The sequence below is a fragment of the Oikopleura dioica genome, chromosome XSR, assembly GCF_907165135.1.
Source record: "Oikopleura dioica chromosome XSR, OKI2018_I68_1.0, whole genome shotgun sequence".
Classification (NCBI taxonomy): Eukaryota; Metazoa; Chordata; class Appendicularia; order Copelata; family Oikopleuridae; genus Oikopleura; species Oikopleura dioica.
The window spans coordinates 704,465-725,161 of NC_137294.1; the positions used below are offsets into that span (position 1 = coordinate 704,465).

General features: G+C 43.0%; 7 protein-coding genes across 8 annotated transcripts; 2 read left to right on the top strand and 5 right to left on the bottom strand.

The window, feature by feature from the left end:
- Positions 1–49: 49 nt before the first annotated feature.
- Positions 50–2,097, bottom strand: LOC145706635 (NEDD8-activating enzyme E1 regulatory subunit-like). Its single transcript, XM_081784055.1, has 6 exons — positions 1,550–2,097; positions 1,396–1,496; positions 1,050–1,352; positions 652–1,007; positions 397–607; positions 50–359 (listed from the first exon to the last, which is right to left on the bottom strand). The coding sequence occupies exons 1-6, from the start codon at positions 2,091–2,093 to the stop codon at positions 276–278; spliced, it is 1,599 nt and encodes a 532-aa protein (XP_081640181.1). The 5' UTR covers positions 2,094–2,097; the 3' UTR covers positions 50–275.
- A 37-nt stretch (positions 2,098–2,134) lies between these two features.
- LOC145708112 (GPI-specific phospholipase A2-like PGAP3) lies at positions 2,135–3,762 on the bottom strand. The gene is made up of 6 exons (XM_081785735.1): positions 3,677–3,762; positions 3,554–3,604; positions 3,293–3,326; positions 2,992–3,127; positions 2,657–2,921; positions 2,135–2,478 (listed from the first exon to the last, which is right to left on the bottom strand). Exons 4-6 carry the CDS (start codon positions 3,118–3,120, stop codon positions 2,390–2,392), a joined length of 483 nt encoding a protein of 160 aa, XP_081641861.1. The 5' UTR covers positions 3,121–3,127; positions 3,293–3,326; positions 3,554–3,604; positions 3,677–3,762; the 3' UTR covers positions 2,135–2,389.
- Positions 3,763–3,923: 161 nt separating this feature from the next.
- On the bottom strand, positions 3,924–4,775 carry LOC145708113 (large ribosomal subunit protein mL62-like). Its single transcript, XM_081785736.1, has 2 exons — positions 4,516–4,775; positions 3,924–4,470 (listed from the first exon to the last, which is right to left on the bottom strand). The coding sequence occupies exons 1-2, from the start codon at positions 4,770–4,772 to the stop codon at positions 4,260–4,262; spliced, it is 468 nt and encodes a 155-aa protein (XP_081641862.1). The 5' UTR covers positions 4,773–4,775; the 3' UTR covers positions 3,924–4,259.
- A 127-nt stretch (positions 4,776–4,902) lies between these two features.
- Positions 4,903–7,493, bottom strand: LOC145707085 (uncharacterized). The gene is made up of 8 exons (XM_081784564.1): positions 7,488–7,493; positions 6,736–7,303; positions 5,916–6,610; positions 5,674–5,863; positions 5,524–5,630; positions 5,348–5,477; positions 5,209–5,305; positions 4,903–5,159 (listed from the first exon to the last, which is right to left on the bottom strand). Exons 1-8 carry the CDS (start codon positions 7,491–7,493, stop codon positions 5,075–5,077), a joined length of 1,878 nt encoding a protein of 625 aa, XP_081640690.1. The 3' UTR covers positions 4,903–5,074.
- An 868-nt stretch (positions 7,494–8,361) lies between these two features.
- On the bottom strand, positions 8,362–10,876 carry LOC145708690 (uncharacterized). The gene is made up of 9 exons (XM_081786387.1): positions 10,626–10,876; positions 10,213–10,329; positions 9,945–10,167; positions 9,819–9,903; positions 9,584–9,772; positions 9,385–9,538; positions 9,043–9,339; positions 8,927–8,995; positions 8,362–8,701 (listed from the first exon to the last, which is right to left on the bottom strand). Exons 1-9 carry the CDS (start codon positions 10,835–10,837, stop codon positions 8,434–8,436), a joined length of 1,614 nt encoding a protein of 537 aa, XP_081642513.1. The 5' UTR covers positions 10,838–10,876; the 3' UTR covers positions 8,362–8,433.
- Positions 10,877–14,075: 3,199 nt separating this feature from the next.
- Positions 14,076–16,521, top strand: LOC145707118 (gamma-aminobutyric acid receptor-associated protein-like 2). Its single transcript, XM_081784601.1, has 4 exons — positions 14,076–14,238; positions 14,684–14,799; positions 15,426–15,538; positions 16,000–16,521. The coding sequence occupies exons 1-4, from the start codon at positions 14,199–14,201 to the stop codon at positions 16,091–16,093; spliced, it is 363 nt and encodes a 120-aa protein (XP_081640727.1). The 5' UTR covers positions 14,076–14,198; the 3' UTR covers positions 16,094–16,521.
- Positions 16,522–16,599: 78 nt separating this feature from the next.
- On the top strand, positions 16,600–20,512 carry LOC145707117 (uncharacterized). 2 transcript variants are annotated; one of them, XM_081784599.1, is made up of 6 exons: positions 16,600–17,052; positions 17,285–17,661; positions 17,705–18,438; positions 18,481–19,133; positions 19,182–19,835; positions 19,879–20,079. In XM_081784599.1, the coding sequence occupies exons 1-3, from the start codon at positions 16,997–16,999 to the stop codon at positions 18,136–18,138; spliced, it is 867 nt and encodes a 288-aa protein (XP_081640725.1). In that variant the 5' UTR covers positions 16,600–16,996; the 3' UTR covers positions 18,139–18,438; positions 18,481–19,133; positions 19,182–19,835; positions 19,879–20,079. The 2 variants fall into 2 exon arrangements, with proteins under 2 accessions (XP_081640725.1, XP_081640726.1); XM_081784600.1 differs by lacking the exons at positions 19,182–19,835; positions 19,879–20,079 and adding an exon at positions 20,439–20,512.
- The last annotated feature ends 185 nt before the right edge of the window (positions 20,513–20,697 follow it).

A 20,697-nucleotide genomic window follows, 5' to 3' on the forward strand; every position in this document is an offset into this window, starting at 1 on the left:
ATCTAAACAAGGAAAATCAAGCTCGGCCTATTTCTATACAAATGTTTTTTCAGGGGCAGTGAGATAGGTAGACACCTATACAAGTAAAAAGATACTTGCAATAAAAGTGTCAAATAATTGATTTGAACTTTGTAAAACCGGGTGTAACAGTCTAGCATTGAAGATGGATGAAAATTTAAAGATATCTGTTTGTTACTGTTAACTTTTTGGTAATTGAACTTTAATTGAAAGAACGACGATTGTCTTCGATGTTTCTTTGGCAATACCGCTCGCTGTTACAATACGAAGGTCTGGAGCTCTTCGGTAATTCCGTTGTAGATCGCTGTGTTTTCAATTGGGATGAATTGGCGCGTAATGAGCTAAGAATAGAGCAACAGTAGCTGGAGAATTTTCTACCTTTATTGTTTCTTGCGCCGCCAGTCCACCCGTATAGGTCGCGATTGAGTTCAACTCTAGTCCACAGATGCGCAAGAATTCGTCGATGTAGTCTTCTTTGAGCTGGAACGACGAGTCTAGAGCTTTCGTGATTTTGCTGGAGAAGAAGTTCAGCCGATCGGCGTCCTTATATTGCCCGTCAAGCATTTGCTCGTAATCTGTGCCTGGATGTCTAAAAACACAAGAAATAATGAATTCGAAGTTGTCGATTTTTACCTGGAAAACTGCTGCTCAAAATCAAGCGCTGCTTCGAAACAGAGGAACGCATGAAGATTGTCTTCGTTTGACTGCAAAAGCTCAGGCAACTTGGTAGGCAACTCAGGATCCGTATTTTCAAAACCATCCAAATCGCAGAACATGACTCGTAAACCCCGAGCATTGCTGCAGAATCTCGTGATAAACTTTTCATCCGGCGAAGGGATGCCTATTGAGGAGCAATGATGCTGTAAGAACTTTTTAAAGAGTTCTACGTCTTCTTGAGCTTTGTCTCGGTAAAGTTTGGCCAGGCGGACGAAGGATTTCGAGTCCGAGAACATGTCTGGAATCGTTGGATCTTGAGGCAGTTTATTCGTCTGAAAATTAGTCATTCACAAATGAGATTTGCGGAATCTCACCTTATTGATAAAGTCGTGCAAGGCTTTGAACATGACCCAGTGAATTGGCGTATCTGGAGTCAAGCTTTTGTTCTTCAACACTTCGCAGCAAAAATCCCCGATTTCCGTAGGAACTCGTCTTTCGTAAATCATGCTGTTGACAGCGGCGATTGCTTCGTCAAAGTTCTCCTCGTCGGGGCTTCGTCGAATCCGATTGATTTTCTCTCTGATTGCTTTCTTCCCTTTGTAGTCGGGCATCCGTCGATCGTTTTCGTTTCGCCATTCTTCTAGCGCAAGGAAGAGAGGGACAATCATCGGAACATGCTAAGAAGATCATTAAAATCCATCGTTTCGATGATCTGCCTACCTTGTGATCGCAATCGTCTATCTTTTCAAGATCGAAACTCTGCAGGTATTCTCCCAGCTCAGGAAAAGGATTGTCGAGGCGCAAATCAGGAACCTGGTGCTCTGAAAACGAAGATTTCATTTCTGACTAATTCATGCCTTTCCGTTTTAATTACCATTTCTAGCTTCAAGGACGAAGTGTTCTTTGAAGAGAAGGCGAATTCTTCCAAACATTCCTGTGCTTTCGACGAGGACAACAGGAATTGTCAGCGGATAGAGCAGCTTTTCAATCTTTCGACGGACTTTTCGGTCAATCTTGGAGACCAAAACGACAGTGAACTTTTTGAAAAACTCGTCGCCAGAAGCAAGGACGTCAGCAACGTTTCTATCGTCGTAGGAGACCTTCACGGACGGATTGAGTTCGGAAATATTCGAAAGAACGGCTTCAGCACGATTCCTTCCCAGATCGGCTTTGGTGAGAAAGAAGTTGGACGAGATGTCTTCTTTCTCCACGACTTTGTGATCGATCAGCGTGATCTTGCCGACGCCAGGAAGGATCAGGCTCTTGACTGTTTCGCAGGAAGTAGTAGTCACTCCACAGACGAGCACGTGAGCGTTTTCTAGTGCTGTTTGCCCGTGGTCGCCCCAAAGTCGAATTTGTCGGTCGTAACGAATATCCTGCTGCACAGGCGAGTCGCACATTTCGTGAACAGGAGGCATTCTTTTTCTGAAAGCAACGATTCGATTATCGAACATTTGATTGAAGAAAAAATAATAATTAAAATAGTAGTAAAAGTAATCATAATCGTAATTCTACAGAAAAGATGATTTCGAGGTGAAGATAGGAAGTAAAGGTAGAATGAAGCATTGAAAGTATTGGCTTTGGAAAACTTTGAATATTCTTTTTTTGTGTTTTGGAAAAAAAGGCATTTCGGAGAGGCAATTTTTATCACAATGTATAAAATAATGAGTTGGCTAAATTGAAGATTTGACTTTGATTTGAGATCCATTCAAAATTAAGGCAATTTGATCTTGGATTTCTGGAACTGGTCGTAAGCGTCTTCCATGAGGGCTGGATAAAGAAGCCAAGGAGCTGGCATTGTTCCTAAAAACAGTTTTTAATACAGTAATTTTTGGAAAAATGTATGATGAGCAAAAATGCATTTAGACGAGGGATGAGCTGCGTGGGCTGCTCTATCTCTCTTTTTCTTTCTTTCTCTCTTTTTTTTCTGTTATCTATTGCTCTGTGTGTGTACTGTATATTTGGGTTGTTATTGTCGTACCACAATGCCATAGCGAGTGGGCGTCAAAAATCCGATAAAGAGGAGGAAAGTCCAAAATTTCAAGTCCGAGTAGCAGGGCCGAGCCGATCGATACCAAAGTGACTTTGAAAAGCGCTTCACTTCTCTCAATGAGATAAACGCGTACCCATAAAGCAAGCGAGATGATCCCTAAGCACACGCACAGCTTCATGTTCAGACCATAATCGATTCTATTTCGCATCGAATACACGTGACAATAAAAGCACGCAGCAACAGCCATGCCAATCTGATTTTACAATTTGATTGAAATCAACGAGGAGTACCAAGCGAATGTACAACGATCATTTTCTACATACCTGGCTTCGTTTCCGGGGAAAGTTGCGCGAGAGAGAGAGGAAAAGGGTGGAGTAAATGATGGCGGCGGCGCCTAGGTAATCCATTTTCTCTGAAAGTTTCGTCTCTCGAGCGTGAAATTGCGCCGACATTATCCAGCTGTCAGTTCAGCTTTCACCCACTTGAGTTGATATCATGAATATACAAGCGATACAAACGGCGCTTGTATGTATCGATGTCTTTTTTTTAATTTCGAGTTAACGCGACTTTTACTAAAAACGCAAAAAAATAATAAATTGAGTCCTGGGTGAAAGGAGCCCTTTCCCAACGGAGCAAACAACAGCATGGAAGAGTAACACCTTGATGGGATTTGAAACGACTCAGTTAACTCTGAGCTACAGTACGAGCTATTTCAGCGGATAAAAATAGGTTCATTGAATCCCAGTTTTCACCACAGACTGGGCTCGACAAACTGTGTAGAACCCTGACTCAGGTTGCCGAGCCTAGCCTTACCACAGGTTATAAATTCCATTTCGATAATCAATAAACAGAAATAGCTTTTTAATTGTCGTTTCTTGTCCCATTCCTTGTCGTCGAGGGCGAACTTTCTCTTTGCCTTTATGAAGCCTTCAAAAGGTTAAACGCGAGGTAGCTATTTTTGCTCAGCCATTTTTTGTTTACATAAATGGATAACCTAATCAGCGATAGTAAACACTAAATTCCCAACGGAGAAGACACATGACGCTAATTCTTCGCAATTACCTTTTAATAGGCTCGAAATTTGGAATGCATTATTGATGGCTTAAGGCTCCCAGGGACGCTACTAATAATCAAGCTCGAGCCCGGCCCTATTCGACGAAATGGCCATTTGCCGAAGAATTGCACTCAGAGCGGAATTTTCAAACGCGTCGAAGTATTGATAAATGAGAAGAGAAAAGGGTTGAAAATCCGTTTCTTGTTTGTTCCACTTGGATTTGATGACTTCGTCGGTCTTCTCTATGCACATTGATTTGCAATATAAGGGACAGGGCAAGGGCGTTAATGGAAATGAATAAGTTGGCAGCTCAGATACACCATCACAATTTTCAGAAGTGCATTTGGAAAAACACGATCGATACCAGCTACTTCGGTCACCCGGCGAGCCATCGCCCAGCTTTAGATTGATAAGAAGCACTGCTAGAATTCCCTTCATCATTTGAAGAATCGAACTAGCATTTCTGGAAAGACGGAAGACTATCTGTTTCTAATTCTTCTCATTCTAAAACCGAGACGAATATTTAAAATGAAGTGATTACTGAAAGTCCTTGTGTGTTATTTTTCGCATGTTTTTAGAATATTTCTTGAGTCTTTTATCTTTGAGGCGTTTCTTGTTGGCTTTTTCTAATTTCTTCGGATTGTGGTTCTCCAAATATCGTTTTCTTTTGAGCGCTATTTCGCTCTCTTCTTGCTCTAGTGCTGGATTCACTTTTTCTTCAAAGTCTCGCAGCGCTTTTTCAAAGTTCCTAAAAACTCCGCATGGCCTTTCTTTTCCTAAGCTGCACATTTACCTTAGCGGCTCTCGATGCTTGCTTTCTATCAGCACAATTTCGCTCTTTTTCGAAATCAAGTGCCCAAAATCTCTTTTGAGGACGCTTCTGTCCGCCGCGGATATCCACTCTTCATCGATGCTGAATCTAACTTCCACGGCAGTGTCATTTCTATTCACATGCTGTCCTCCTCGCCCTTTCGCAGCCGCAAATTTCTTCCAATTCACAGTGTCCCGAGGAATTTTTATCAAAGAGCGCACTGTTGCAATTCGTTGCATCGATGTCTGAAAAGCAAATTTTACCATCAATCTATCTCCTTTCTTTTAGGACCCTGACTCAGTTTTGTACACAGGTTGCCGAGCCCAGTCCTGCCCGAAATGAAGGAAAATGGGAGTCAGGTGTGAATAGAATGACTTCTTTATTAACAAATAATACAAAATATACTTATTTCGATAAGTACTAGTAGGTTGGAACGAATAGGTTGGTTTTGCAGGCAGTGAGAGGGAAAAGAGCTGAAATTACAGTAAAGCGAGATTTACAGGACGAGTTTTCGACCGTTTGAAGTTGGGATGTCTTTCTATCAGCTTTCGCTCGAAGGAAGCATCAAAGGAGGCTGCGTGATTCCGAGCATGGCATTCGAATGCGACGAGTTCTGACTTGGATGGCTAGAAAAGAATGAAATTTGGAGGCTGGAATGAAATTCAGCTTGGCTACCTTTCATAGATTCCATGCGTATGATGCATGTGATAACGGAGAGATTGCTTGATGCTATACGCTTTGGAGCACATGCTGCATTTGTACGGCTTGTCTCCTGAAAATTTCGTTATTTACAGTACCAAGCCTCTATTTTTACCTGAATGAAGAATAGTCACATGCCGCCTAAGATTTCCAAGTTGGGAAAACGCCCTGTTGCAGTGTTTGCATTTGTGCTTGTTGCAGCTTTTCTTGTGCTTCTGGTAGTCCAGCGAGTTGTTGAAGATTTTCTGAAGGAGTAGGAAATATGGCTTGCATTCAAACTGAGGAATTCACCTTGCAGAAATCGCACTGATTTTGAAGATGGTACATTTGATAGGTTTTCTGACTGATTGGCGCTGGTGTTAGCATGGTGAGCGTCGGAGCAGCTTCTCCATGGTCATCTGAAAGGCGATTCTAGAGCAGGAACGATAAGGGGAGGCTTACGTTGTACAGGAACCTCGAAGGGCATCGGCGCTGGCAGTGAGCTAGCCATCATTTGAATTGAAGGAGCAGTCTGGGCGAGGGTTGAAACAGGATTGAGGTAAGAGGCGAGTGGGTCGGAAAGAAGGGAGGGAGCTTGCGCGGAGATCGTGTTTGCCGCCGGAGGAAGCAGGTTCGAACTGATATTCCGGTACTATTAAAAAGAAACAGTAGATGTGAAGAAAAACAAGGCTGAAATCCAATACCTGAATGGACTGCTCTTCTTGCGGATCTTCGTGTCGACTCAGCTCTTCCAGCGCTTCTTCCAATCCATATTCTGGCCTGGCTGATTGACGGGTGTAGTCTTCCTCGACGCGTTTCATTTCTTCTTCATTCACATCGTCGTTCGTGTCATTGTCGTGCGATTTGTGCGCCTTTTTCATGTGATACTGGAGACTCTGTTTGATCGCGTATCGTTTTCCGCAGACGTCGCACTCGAACTTTTTGTCCGCTTCGTCCGAGTGCTTGATCATCATGTGTCGCCGGAGGTTGTGCTGGTTCGTGAAGGGACGCTGACAGACGGTGCAGGTAAAATGATGGCTGTGCAATGCCTTGATGTGCTTGAGCGTTTCTTCTTTTGATGGAAAGGTCTGGCGGCACGATTTGCACTTGAATCCGTTCGGCACGGCTTCGAAGCGATCTTCCACTCCTTGTCCGAGTTCGACGCGTTCGTTCTCTAGCACGGAATCGTCATTCAAAGGCAGCATGGAGCCATCGTCATCTTGGAGCACCATCTCTTCCGTTTCCGCAGCAGCGTTTTGAGCATTTCCTCCAACTTGCTGCCGTCGAGAAGATGCGAGGGAAATGATCTGCGTCGTCGACGACACTTGCGGCAGTTCGCCGTTTTCTTCGCCGCTGTTTAGGGGACGGGGCTCGCTACTGTGGCCATCCATTCCTTGGGCTAGGTTCGGCAACATGTGTAGAAACCTGAGTCAGGGTTAGGAAGAGATTGAAATGAAAGTTTGTCGACTTCGTAATTAACCCCTTTCGGGACCCTGAGTCAGGTTTTTACACAGGTTGCCGAGCCCATTCCTTGTGCATGTTCAGGAGAGACGATGATGATTGTACTAGCTTCTTGGTTCATTGAATTCGCATTTTCTCCGTCTTCTAGAGCGAATTGAGTGGAGCTCTCAGTGAATCGCTTTTGGACGGAAGGAAGGGGCGGGAGAACCGTGTCGCCTTGAACGATTCGTTTGCACTTTGAAACCAGCTTTGGAATTTCCAGACGCTTGGCGAGATTCATAATCGGGTAGACGCTCTGCTCGTGCAAATGCAGCTCGCCGGTGTACATCCATTTCAAAATCTGCAAAATATTGTCTTCGTCCTTTTTCGAGTAGCTGAGAATGCTCTCTTCGTCCTTGCTCGGCGGGCGGTTGCAGTAGAACTCGGGGAAGAGGAACTCGTGGAAGACTTCAGAGTAAGCAGCGAGGACGTAAGAATGGACGAGAATGGACTGCTCGCTGATGCGTAATTCGACGTCCGTCCGGATTCGCTTTTTGCGACATTTTTCGATGAAGCTCAATAAATCGTCGCCGTGGTCTTCGTACTCGATCGGAATAGACTTCGGCAGCTCGTCGAAGAGCGTTGCCGAGTCCTTTTTCAAGGTTTCAAATCAATTTTAGAATCGATAAAAGCAATAAAATCATCTTTTTACGTCGAAAAACGACGAAATTTCAAGCGCAAGATCTATTTAAACTCATATTTTTACGATAAAATCTATTGAAATTTAATGTTTTATGAATACTGTATAAATGCGAAATTAACAAATTGAAACCTGCCAGCATTTCTCGTTAGTCTGCCAGACTTTCCAAAAAATGAGAAAAAGGAGAGTCATCGACCAATGGCGCGCCTGTGAGAAAATATTGATGCAACCCTGCAAAAAAAAAACGACAGAAAAGTTCAAAAACTGTGCTTTTGAAAAACTTGAACACACTGTGTTCAACACAGTAAGATTGTTATGAAAGAAATTGATTTTATTCAGGATCGTTATTGAGCAGCTCAGGATTTTAGAGATAAAGTGTTTGTATTTGTTGTTTTACAAACACTTCGGTATTCTTCTCAATCTTCTCGTTTGAGAAGCTCTTTGCTCATTTTCCTTCTGGGTTTCTTTCCGCCTTCGGAACTAAAAATATTATCGTTAATTTAATCAATTTATCTCGTGGCTACGTACCTTATTTTTTGCGCTCTCGGACCGATGAAGCTCGGAGACTGAGCGCGCCGCTGCTCCGCGCCCTGACATCAACAAAATTTCTAGAGAATTTTCTGCTTTTCTGAGAATCGCGCTCGGCTCTTTTAAAAACAAGGCGGCTTCGCAAGAATTTAAAAATATATTGGAAAGATAATTTTGTGAAGCCGCTTTGCGGCTTTGTTTGAAAAAAAGCCGCGCGCGGCTTTTCAGAAAAGATCTTTCTGACCCTGACACAGGTTTTTTACACAGGTTCCTGAGTCTAAGAGCAGATTAGTAATTGAATTGATTTGATAAAAAGCGGCGCAGCGGCTTAAACAACAAAGCCGCAAAGCGGCTTCGCCAAGATAACCATCTCAAGCAATCCTAGCTCCTTCAGGACCCTGACTCAGGTTTTCTACGCAGTTTGTCGAATCCAGACAAGTAATTGAATGAAAATAATAATAATAATAAGACGAAAAAACATATTTTTGTTTTGAAAACTTCTTTATTATTGAACCCGAAGTTTTTTAGCACAGTTAATTAATAAATAATGAAAGCTAAATCTTAACATGAGTAAAATGAATGGTCTCGTCTTCGAGGGAAGAAGAGTGAGTCGAGATTTCCGAAGAACAAGTGGAAGTTCGAGGATGGAACTCTTCGTTGTTGTCGCTGTCCTTGAGGAGCTCGTTTTTCTTCGTCATCTTTTTGTTGAAAAAAGTGCCGATGCGCTCCAGCAAGCTGTAGGTTCGGTACATTCTGGCAGCGATTATGAGCAGGCTCAGGATTGGCAGCAAGATGAGAGTTTCGATCGTGATCCAGCCACTTCTTAAATTGATCTTCAGCAAAAGAGTTTTCAATTTATTCAAAGTTGAAGTAATAAATCACGACAGATAGAATGATGACTATATTGATGGTCAAAGCAAGGGTCTGGGCTCGGCAACCTGTGGAGAAAACCTGACTCAGGGTCTGGAAGATCACTCGCGGCTTTTCAGACCCTGACTCAGGTTTTCAACAAGTTGCCGAGCCTAGGCAAGGGTAGTGAAGGAATACCTCGTGTTTTCTTTAAAATCTTCATGGATGTCTTCGAGGGTCAGGTTCTTCGTCTTTGGAAGTGTTTCACTAGAACACAGAGTAATCGAAAGGAGTGATAAAAACAGTGAACTTACGAAAGATAAGCTCCAGGTTGGACAACAGCTCTGACTTCGGGAGCGTTTAGGATCTTTTCCGGCTCGATTTTTTGACCGATTTTGCTCTTGATTTCTTCCAGAATGCTCTTTTCTTTGTAGTTCTCGATTCCGAACAGTCCTTCGTTCATCGATTCAGTGGTGTTGCTGTAGATCGTGAATTCCGCATCAGTGGTGAAGATTTCATTCGGAGAGATCGCTTTCTGAGCTCGGGCTCCTCTTCGTTTTCGAGTTGAGTTGATGATCTTGACTGTGTCGAACTTGAAGGATGTCTCGCAGCTGGAAAAGAAGGTTAGAGAGAGAGTTGGGGAAGAGGATTCTTACATGAGTTTCATTGGGTCTCCGTTTCTGAAAATCGCGACTTGGAAGTTGAACGCCAGTGCTCGTTTTGAGTTGTATTCGAAATCTTGGCCGATGTAGGAAGTTGGCGAAGCTTCGATTTCGACTGGGACGATTGGATTTGGAACCACGCTGTTGTCTTGAAATCATGATGAATATTCGGACAAAAAGGAGGAAGGTTTACCGGAAATGATGAGGTATTTCATCGAGGGGTCGTTTGGAGAAGCAAGCCAGCAGTTGTTGAGGTTGAAGTCGACTTCTTCGCCGTCAAAAGCGACTGTTCGCCGAAGAGGGAGCACGGGTTGGATTCGGGCGTGAATCACTTCTCCGATGATGTAGCTCAGTTCACCGTTGGGCAGTTCCGCCATCGAAGCTAGAAATGATCTATTGAGGATCTAATTCATTTTACAAGAGCTAACCTGGAATTCCCGGCCAAATACCAAACTCAGTTTTCCACAAAGTCATCTTCACTTCCACTGGCTTGTCTTCCACATTCATCGGGTTCTGAAAAGAGTGAGGGAGGTCCTAAGATCCAATTGAATTACCAGAACGCTGGGGAAAATAGCCTGCTCGACACTCTCAACGATCACTTTGCAGGTCACTTCTTTCAGCGGTCTCGGCATTCGGATGCCCTGCGAGGATTGTCGGTCCCAGACGACAGTGCTAGAAGAAAAGAACGAGCCGCTGAAGTCGCGCTGGAGCTCGATCTGGTTGCAGCCACGGTTCTCGACGCTGCAGCTGTCGAAGACGTAGAACTCTCCTTCGAGCCTGAAATACCCGATTTAGCAATCAGCTTGGGTTGAAACTTCTTGCCTGAATTTGCAAGGGTCGAAAAAGTCACACATGCCCAATTGATCTCGGCACATGTGGAGTACTCCGTTTTGTTTTCCTTGTTCCATTTCCTCCATGTACGCTTTTGGAACAGCCATTCTATCCTAGGCTCGCCACAAGTCTCAGAAGATTTGGAACCATTTTCCTGCGCCCGACAACCTGTGTAGTAAGCCTGAGTCAGGGTCTGAAGTACTTGAATGAAAAGCCGCGTGGCGGCTTTTTAAAAGAAGAAGCCGCAAAGCAGTTTCGCCAGAATTCCAAAATTCATTGAAAAGGCTTTTTGCGGCTTCTTTTTTAAAAAAGCCGCTACGCGGCTAATCATTCAAGTTTTTCAGACCCTGACTCAGGTATTCTACGCAGGTTCCTAAGCCCAGCTCCCTTGTATCTAGCCCTTCCTAATACAGCTTCCATCGCAGGTAAAATCAAGCTCGTAATCACACTTCTTCCCAATCAAGGGAGAATTATGCTCCATCCTACAAAAGTACGAGTCCTCATCTCGACAGGACTCTTCGCAAATACAGCCATTGCTACAGGGATTCTCTCGGCACACTCCCGCCGACTGGCAAAAAGAAAGGGCGAGCAAAGAGCAAAAAATAAAAAGCCTCATTTCCGACGGCAAAAATCTCGCAAATGGGGGCCTTTTTGCAACTTTCGCTGCGCCAAGTTCACGCAGATGGGCGCGATTTTCGTCCCGGAGAAACGGAAAATCAGAGTTTAAAAAACATAACGATAAAAACATTTTTTTTTCAGATTTCTTATAAAATTTCTTGGGAGATTTTCTTAATGAAATTATTGATAGTCTTCCTTGATTTCAACTTCTTTTTTTTATTTGTTCTATTCATCAGTACAGTTAGGTTCGGCAACCTGTGTAAAAACCTGAGTCAGGGACTCAAAGATATTAAATGAAAAGGCGCAAAGCGGCTTTTTCTTTTAAAGAAGCCGCATAGTTTACCATTCCTTCGCAGCTTTTCATCAAAAAACTTTGAGACCCTGACTCAGGTTTTCTCAACAGGTTCCCAAGCCCAGCATTACAGGTACTTCACAAAAAATGGAGCTGTTTATAGACACATCGACAATTGTATTTGCAAGATATCTAGGTGGACTAAACAAGGGTCTCGCATCAATTGATCTTGAGAGCTTCGCCGAGATAAGATGCTGGACGTCTGTCGACATCGAGAAAAACCCTCCAGAAGGCGAGGACGGTTGCTAAGTTGCAAAAGCACAGGTGATTATTAACAAAAGCGAAGGTCCCTACTTTTGCCAAGAAAACCTTGTCGAGCTTTCCTTTTTGGAAAATTGCCAAAAACTGAATTAGCTAGCTTCATCAACCTGAGTAGAAAACCTGAGTCAGGTTCTATTTTGATGATTCCTGAAAATAGATGCCAGAAAAATGCATCAAATTGCACAAAAACACGATCTTTGCAAATGAAAAACTGCAATTTGCAGTCTGCAAATGAAATAAGGCAGCGCCTGTTTTGCCCAAATTCCCGGATCGCCCACATCCCGGATCGCCCATTTTCCTGGATCGCCCATTGTGGGCAAAACGGGAAAATGTGCGGAACGGGATTTGTGTGCAAACTAGGATTTGCAATTGTAAATTTGAAATATGATAATGAAAGAAGGTGGTTTAGAAATTCTAACGTTAGTTTGCACGCAACCTCCAATTTATCACCTCCAAAAAGGGTTGAATCTCATACTTGCGCGTGCTAATCCCTGCAAAAATCTGACCTCGGATGACCCCAAATGACAGTTTTTAATGAAGAAAGATAGATAAAATGTCTTTTGGGGGCATTTGTGACACAAATGGTGTACTTTTTGTGAAAAAGTACTCAATTTTTGTCGAGTTCCCCGACTTCAAGAGCCTCTAGCTCCTCAGGAACCCCTGGTCTCAGTACTTTTCTATATCTCAAAATGAACGTCAGAGCCTGGGCTACAATTCTAGCACAGCCACTAGCTCTAAAAGGGCGGTCTGGGCATTCAAAAATTCAAATTTCCGAAGTTGGCCAGATTTTGGGACTTCGGAGGTACCTAAATGCCCTCAGGGCACAAGATAACCCTCAGCTATCAATAGTCAAAATGATCCCCAGCTTCTGAGCTATCTAAAACTGTATTATATGCTCACCTTACTAAGCCCAAAAAAGCTCAATTAAAAGTGTTTTCCCCTATTCCCAATTTCATATCGGACATTCCAAAGTAGATTTGACCGAGTTATGATTTTTTGAAAGAAGAAAAGAAGAAAAGATATAATACTCAGGGATAAAGAGTTCCTTTTCTAATTTTGTAAATCCCGTTCTGCCCAATCCTGAATTGCACATTTTCCTGATCCGCACATTTTCCCGTTTTGCCCACAATGGGCGATCAAGGAAAATGGGCGATCCGGGATGTGGGCGATCCGGGATTTTGGGCGAAACGGGAGCTGCCATGAAATAAGTAGCATTACTGTATTCTGCAAGTCGAGGCCTGTGTCCTTGAGAAGCTTGTTTTATGAGTACTGGCGATTAATTTGTATTCTGGAATGTCTCCATTCATCCAAATCGTCAATGACGAAATAATTTCATCGTCGTTTCTATTTTGAGTTGTTGTTGATTCGCTTCAGTAATTTTAAGTTCTATCTATGTTCAGAGGGTAACACAGGCCGCCATTTGCTCTTCAGCCTTGTATTCTTTATCACTCCATCCAGAAGAGTTGATAAAAGGTCGTCTACCACCATTTGAAATGAAAATCGATGCGATAAAAAGTTCACGATGAAACTTTAATTCCCACGACTTCTTTTATTGCTGAAACGGCAACAATAAACGGCCTCTTATTTTCCCACTCGAGCGATAAGAACTTCCAAGAAAGGGATCAACTTAACCGCATGGGACAGATCGGGGGATAGAGGCGCTCGGACAGAAGGTGTATTCCACTGCACTTAAGAAAACTACTGGTCGGATAAACTTGAAAATTATACCCAATACTAATTTTAGGGTGTAGATTTCAAATCCGCCATCAAAATTTGCATAGCGCTTTTCCTTATTGCAGAAAAAAATGGCATTTATCACATGGGGTCTCAAAAATTATCTTTTATTTAGATTTCTTGAAAAAGTAAATTCAATATTTGAAATCAGCGATATCGAAAACATATAAAACCCCTTTTAGTAGACAAAATTCTTGATATTGGTTCGGTTTCAATGTGCAAATACTCAGCGGGAGGGCGATTAGGCCGCATATAATCCGGTGCAGAGGGCGGTTGGTAACCGATAATTCCTTGAAACTTATCAGACCTGCTCCAATTATATGAAGGAACAACCATTTTAATTTTTATCTAATTTGGACAATTTGTTCGGAAGTTATTAAGCTGAAAAGTCCTTAAGTGCAGTGGAATACACCTTCTGTCCCATGCGGTTAATGACGATGGTCTGGGATTTTCGGCTCGGCAACCTGTGTCGAAACCTGAGTCAGGGCCGGAAAGAGCTTAAATGAAAAGCCGCGCAGCGGCTATTTTGGAAAGGAAGCTGCGAATGCAAAGCGGCTTCGTTTCCAGAATAGCCGCTTCGCGGCTTTTCATTCAAGCTCTTTCAGGCCCTGACTCAGGTTTTGGACACAGGTTGCCGAGCCGAGAATTATGATTATGATTGTCGCGAGTCTCGGGACAAGTAAGAGGAGGGATGACGAAAGTAGAAGGGTCACGTGATTGTTGTTGGAAGGAAAGCGTCTAATGGGATGCTGACGGTCATAGGGCGGGTGGTCGTTCGAAAACAAGTCGATGTCTGAGGGGGCATCTGGGGATCATGATTGGCCGCCAGCTCAGTGGGCGTAGTTGAGCCACTCTCGCGTGATGCCACTGGCGAGACGGGAGCTCAAACGAATCGAGCGCGAAACGCATCACTCTCGACTCGGCACCACAACAACGCCGAGCAAATCCATTTCCAGCAGAAAAGGCTACAGAAGTAGCTTTTCGAGAAACAACCGAAAAAAAAGCGACAAAAATGAGCATGAATTGGCAATTTAAAGCGGACCATCCTCTCGGTAAGCAATTATTAATTGAAGATTAAAATTGTTGATTTATTTAATAAAAACATTTTCAATTTTAAAGCAGTTAAACTTTACTAACTTATTTTCCCATACAAAAATTTTTTCCAGAAAAGAAAATCGATAAAAATTCCCACCGCGGGAAAATGTTGAATTTTTCATCCCTTTTTCTTAATAATTCAATTCTGTAATTAGCAATCAATAGTAGCAGCTCCTTTTGTTGAAAACAGACCGTAATTACTGTCATAACTCGTCTGTGCTCGGCAACCTGTGTAGATAACCTGAGTCAGGCTCTGGAAGAACATAAATGAAATTTCAGAGCCTGACTCAGGTCTTGTACACATGTTGCCGAGCCCAGTTACTCACGATCCTGAGCGATCAGCTAGTCACATGCGCGATGACTGTATGTGTTTGTATCTGAATTGACTGTATTTGTTTTTAGAGCAACGAATGGCCGAGAGCAGCAAGATCCGCTCCAAGTACCCCGACAGAATCCCCGTCATCGTCCAGAAAGTCGAAACCTCCAACATCGAGCGCATCGACAAGCGAAAATACCTCGTAAGTTTCCAAAAAGAGTGGCGCTTGTGAAAACTTGTGAATAATTTTTATTGGAAAATCGCCAGAAAAAATGGCCCGCACTACTGGTGGCTCTGGCGCCCGAGCTATTGATCTAATTTTTGCCTTTATTGATTGAGATTTTCCAAAGGGAAAAATATTGGAAAATCAACTTATTAGGGCTTGTAAAATTGATTTGAATTTTAGCGCGATTCAGGCTTTCGCTAAAAACTCAATTGTTACTAAAATACAATCACTGCAGAAAATCGAGTAGCCGCTTGCGGCTACGAGTGAGAAAATTTTGAGCCGCACGGAGAGCGGTTTTCGTCTTTTCTACTAAACTAGAATTGATTATCCGTTTTAGCAGTAATTCTAGTTTAGCATAAAGACGAAAAGCCGCGCTTCGTGCGGCTTAAAATTTTCTTACTCTTAGCCGCAAGCGGCTATTAGAATTTTAGCAGTGATTGAATTTGAGTAACAATCGGATTTCTAGCGAAAATCTGAATCGCGGTAACATTCAAATCTATTTTACAAGCCATAATTAGTTGATTTTGCTGGATCAGGAAGGAGATACAACCCTTTAAACTTCATTATCTTTCATATTTTTTTCATTAATCGCGTGTTTTCAGGTTCCCTCCGACATCACCGCCGCCCAGTTCATGTGGATCATCCGAAAGCGCATCAATCTCGATGCCGAGCGGGCGATCTTTCTGTTCGTTGACAAGATGGTGCCGCAGTCAAGGTTCGTTCAGTCTTCCGTTGAGCAATGTGACTCAGATTCGGACTCGCAGAACTCGGATTCTTGCGAGTCTCAATCGGGAAAAGTGCGCGTCGCATTTACGTGAGCAAAACTGCTACTTACGCTTATTCCTAAATTTTAATCATAAAATTTAATTTGCGCTTTTTAAATTTTGATTTTTGATTTACTGAAAAATTGATTGATTTGATTTTCAATCAATTTTTCCTAGATTCTGGACTCGGCAACCTGCGTGGAAAACCTGAGTCAGGGTTCTCAAACAGGTTGGCCGGCCGAGTTCTAGCAGCTTTGACAGGGCTTTCTTTGGCTATTTCTTCCCGTCAAAGTCGCTAGAATCCAAAAACCCGGTGAATCTTAAAACCCGCCAAAAACATGCTTTCCCCGCTTGCGTTCAAATTTTCAGTCGGCTTGTAATTCGCCAACTTGGCTAACTGTTCTTTTTCTAGCTGGACCATGGGCGAGCTCTACCAGCAACACAAGGATGAAGATGGCTTTCTGTACGTAGCCTATTCCGGTGAAAACACCTTCGGCAGCTGTTAGATTTGCGATGACGATGATGATGACGAACCCTTCTTTTTCAAATTCGCGTAGTTCAGTTTTAAACAACTCAAATTCACCCGGGCGCTGAGGCCTCCTCCTCGGCTCTCGCCTTTCACTCAAACCGTTAAAAAGTGCCACCAGGCTCGCAGGATCGCCGAGATGGCACCGCCATCTTCACCGCATCATTCCTACGTTTTTTCACCAAAAACGATCGGTGAGGATGCGCAGTGGCCCATCTCCCCTCGAGATTTTTATTTTTACACAGACTTCCTACGGCGCGCAAAAAATTCACAAAATTCAAAACTCGACAAAAACAAATTATATCTTGCTCTTTCTTTTCATACAGTAAATATCTGTGTTTGCTCTTGCTGCGTACATTTTCTTTAAAAAAAGTGAACAACAATAAAGGATACCAGACATAATCGAAACCATCTGTCTTATCTTTTGCAGGACACAAGCAAACTAAACTATGGGGCCCCCATCAGGTTCTAAAGGGCTTAGATTAAAAGCCGCGTAGCGGCTTTCTTGGAACAGGAGCCGCTTTGCGGCTTCGCATCAAAAACATTAGAGTCTATTATTGGATACTACCGAAGGCGCTCTGCGGCTTCGTTTTTAAAAAAGCCGCTACGCGGCTTTTCATTTGAGCTCTTTATAGCCTGACTCAGGATTTCCGAACCAAGATTTTCATGGTTGTCGTTTATAATTGTCATTTTTTGAGTTTCAAATTGGAAATTTCCGCATTGGCAGATCAATTGGTTTGGAGTATGCATTCTTGTCAAATATTAGTTTTTGTTGAATTTATACTCGCCCCTTCGGATTGGCGAGGTCTTGGCTTTCTCATTTTCCCTTTTTGCTCGGTTCGCTTTTCCGCGATAAAGTTTACTGGGAGAGAAACACAGAAGTATGGCGAATAGGAGGGAGAAAGAGTGCAACTGGATTGAGCATGAGTTCAATAAAAAGTAATTCAGGAATTTTTTTTTTTTAAACAACCATTACGAGCGGAGTTTTTAAAGTCTTCAAGGTCTAAAGCTGGGCTCGGCAACCTGTGTAGAAAACCTGAGTCAGGTTCCAAAGAGCCGCCTAGAATTTCAAAGTAGATGCAAATCCTGACTCAGGTTTTTTTACACAGGTTGCGCAATTCAGGCTTGAAATTTATTTTTTGATCGAATAAATTTCAATGAATTTTTGTAGCAAAACGACTTCAATCGTTCTATACGAATGCATTTTGCAGGAAAACTTGGACATTGGAAAAATGAACGACGCTTGGGAATATGTTGTGCGCGAACATGAAGGGTTGACAAAAACGATTCGGATGGAAGAAACGAAGATCAGCAGCGTTTTCATGGCTGCAAATCAAACCTTGGGAGAGTCGCACAAAAGGATCGAATATCTCAAGAACGTCGACATTCCTCGCTTTCTGGAATTGATCACAAATCAAGACGATGAAATCACACTGAAAGCCGTTCCGTTCCGACTCTGGTTCGTCATCAACAAGGACACTTTATGGATCTGTCTCAAGTTGCCCCGCTCGATGGCGGACAACAAGTCCATGCAGATTATTGTCAACGGTAACTTACGCATATTTTTTCTTCAGAGATTCATCAGTTTAAGAGCTTCTTCGGCACTACGACGAGGCTAATTCGCACCAGGGGATGTCAGTAGAGAATACTTACGAGGGCAAGATCTTCGAGACCCAAGATACCGAAATTGAAGCTCACGATGACAGAAAACAACAGCTCAAGCATTTTCATGGTGGTCTTTCAATTCCAGTGTCGCGTGGGGAAGAATACAAAATGACGGATCCTTGTGGAGTCTTAACCGCATCAATCAAGCTACGCGAGGGCTACAAGAATCCAAGAGAAAGAAAAACTTTTATCTGCAAAGCAATGATTGCTTCTATTTTTGGAATGTGCGAAATGCGAAGCACATCTGTTTACAAGTCTATCCATAAAAACCTTCCCCTGTTGGACTTTGAAGTTGACTTCGATTTCCGCAATCTGCACGGAAACTTTTCCGAGGGAAACGTATCTTACGAAAAACGATAGGAAACTTTTCCTTTGATATTAACTGCGTTATCACGCAAGAGCAGAAGAATCAGGAAGCGAGGGATATCCAGGCTTATCTTTGGAAGCTGTTCTTCGAAGACGATCAAACCGAACTGATGACTCTTGAATCGCGACTCTTTCAAGAATACCCAGCCAAACGAGAAACACGCAAAGAGCTCAACTCTTCTCGTTCGACTATTCGTCGCAATAATCAAGGATTCACGCGTTCCGTTGCCTTCAGTTTTAATTTTGTCGAAGAAACAAAGCTCAAGGCGCGAACTGGGAGGACTCATGATTTGTGTAAGTGGTTTTTATCCATGTAAAAGATTGAATCAAAATTAGGCGATGTTCAAAACGTTTACTTCGCTGGTGGGCATCATACGCCCTTGAGAGCTGCGTACATCGTCAACTTTACATTTATCGGTAAACGAGCATCTCTGTCTGTGCTCTATCCTCGGACGAAAGATACAAATAAAAATTACGAAGTCGCCGACTACATATGCAAAAATATTGAAGACGCTTTCGACTATCTCGAGAACCAGTCCGACTTCAGTTACGCCACTTTGGACGAGTTCAAAAGACAACAGTCGCAGAGACGATCGACTCATGTGTAACTGTAATTATTTGCTGTATTAAAATATTTTCTGATTGTTTTATGATTTGCCTCCTGCGACAGTTCGCACATTGCTCATCCATCTTTCCCTTTTTTACATAAATAGCAATAAAAATTTCCTGACTGAAACCAGACCACAAAAAGATGGGCCAGATCAAACGTTTTTCCAGTGCAAAACTTGCGAGACCTCTTGGTCTTCAAAAGAGTATCGAAAACTCAAGTCGCAGTGTCCAAATGAGAACTGTGACAACGATGAATATGTCAAGGATATAAGAAAAAGAGAAAGTACTACGGCCGTTTGTTCGGCCATTTTGGCTGTAAAAAGTGTGCGAATAGATGGGCAAGTGCGTTTTCTTACGCTCGTGTTTGGCAGAAATGCAAGGTGAGGAGGAGTAAAGTCAAGGGTACAAGCAGGGCATTTTTTGTTTAGGAATGTTTCGCTAAAGCGACGCCGCACAACCTGATCGAGCATGAAATCAAGGAAGACAACAAGAATGACCCTGGGAAGAAAAGAAAGCCCCACCGAGCAGATCTTTGCGGAATGTGCTCGTCTGGGACGCCCTGTCAAGCTGTTCGGGACCAGCAGCTTCCTGACGTTATCCAAGCCCTGCAGCGAGTGACTCTTGTCGAGCCGGCCCGTTGAAAATAAACTGTTCTGTAAATCGAGTTTGTTAGAGTCTGTTAAGAGGCGACAGGAAAGAAATGAAAAATGAGCAAAGTTAGCGTTATTTTGTTTGAAGAGTTAGGGAGGCGTTTTTTGAAATCAAGGAAGAAGATCGACGCGAAACTTGTTCCCTTGGTATTCTTGCCCGTCAGTTTTTTCGGCTAGGTTTGGAAGAGAAAAGAATTTTCGGAAATTTTCATTGAAAAAATTTCATGAAAAATGGTGGTCGGTGCCGACCCTAGGTGTTAACTGAGATCCCTTGCTTTCCTCTTGCAAGCGCTAGAAATTCTAGATAATCCCATGTTGCCATGGCAACGAGCCCTTTTCGCGAATCTCTAGAACTTCTGTTGACCTCAGGGCTAAAAACGCTGAAAAAGTCAGTTCGTCGAACTTCGACAGTCCGAAGCCGCCCGAAAAAAGGTAAATTTCTTCAGAAAAAAGCGATAATTGAAAATTTCTTCAGAGATCTGAAGGTCCAGCTTAGGCAGAAATGAGACGCTGGACCAGACTGATTTGAATCTGGAAACAGAGTCGAATTCAACCTGCAGTCGACGAACTCGACTGCGGAAGTGACTCTTTCGTCGCTCTCCTAAAAAGGACGAACAGCGAAAAACTGAACGCGAAATCGGCGAAAAGTCTGGACTTGGACCACAAAGTGTGGATGCTCCTGATAATGTTCATGAATAAAATCAATTTTGACAATCAAAAACCAGTCTTGTTTTCATTTCTTTTGCATTTGGGAAGGATCACTGTTGAGGAATAGTAAGGTACTTGTCGTGGAGTTTAGTTGGTAGACGGGTAGTTAGCGAGGAAACTGTAGGAATGTGTAGAAAAGTTGAGTCAGGGTCTGAAAAGCCGCGCAGCGGCTTTTAAGAACAAAGCTGCTTAGCGGCTTGGCAAAATAAACTTTCAAACCCTTCGTTTTCAAAAAAGTTTTCATTTGAGTTCTTTCAGAGTCTGACACAGGTATTCAGCGCAGGTTGCTAAGCCAATAGTCAAGGCAAGGCCCTTATTGTTGTTTAGGAATGTTTTGCTAAAGCGACGCCGCACAACCTGATCGAGCATGAAATCAAGGAAGACAACAAGAATGACCCTGGAAAGAAAAGAAAACCCCACCGAGCAGATCTTTGTGGAATGTGCTCGTCTGGGACGCCCTGTCAAGCTGTTCGAGACCAGCAGCTTCCTGACGTTATCGAAGCCTTGGAGCGAGTGACTCTTGTCGAGCCGGCCTGTTAAAAATAAACTGATCTGTAAATCGAGTTTGTTAGAGTCTGTCAAGAGG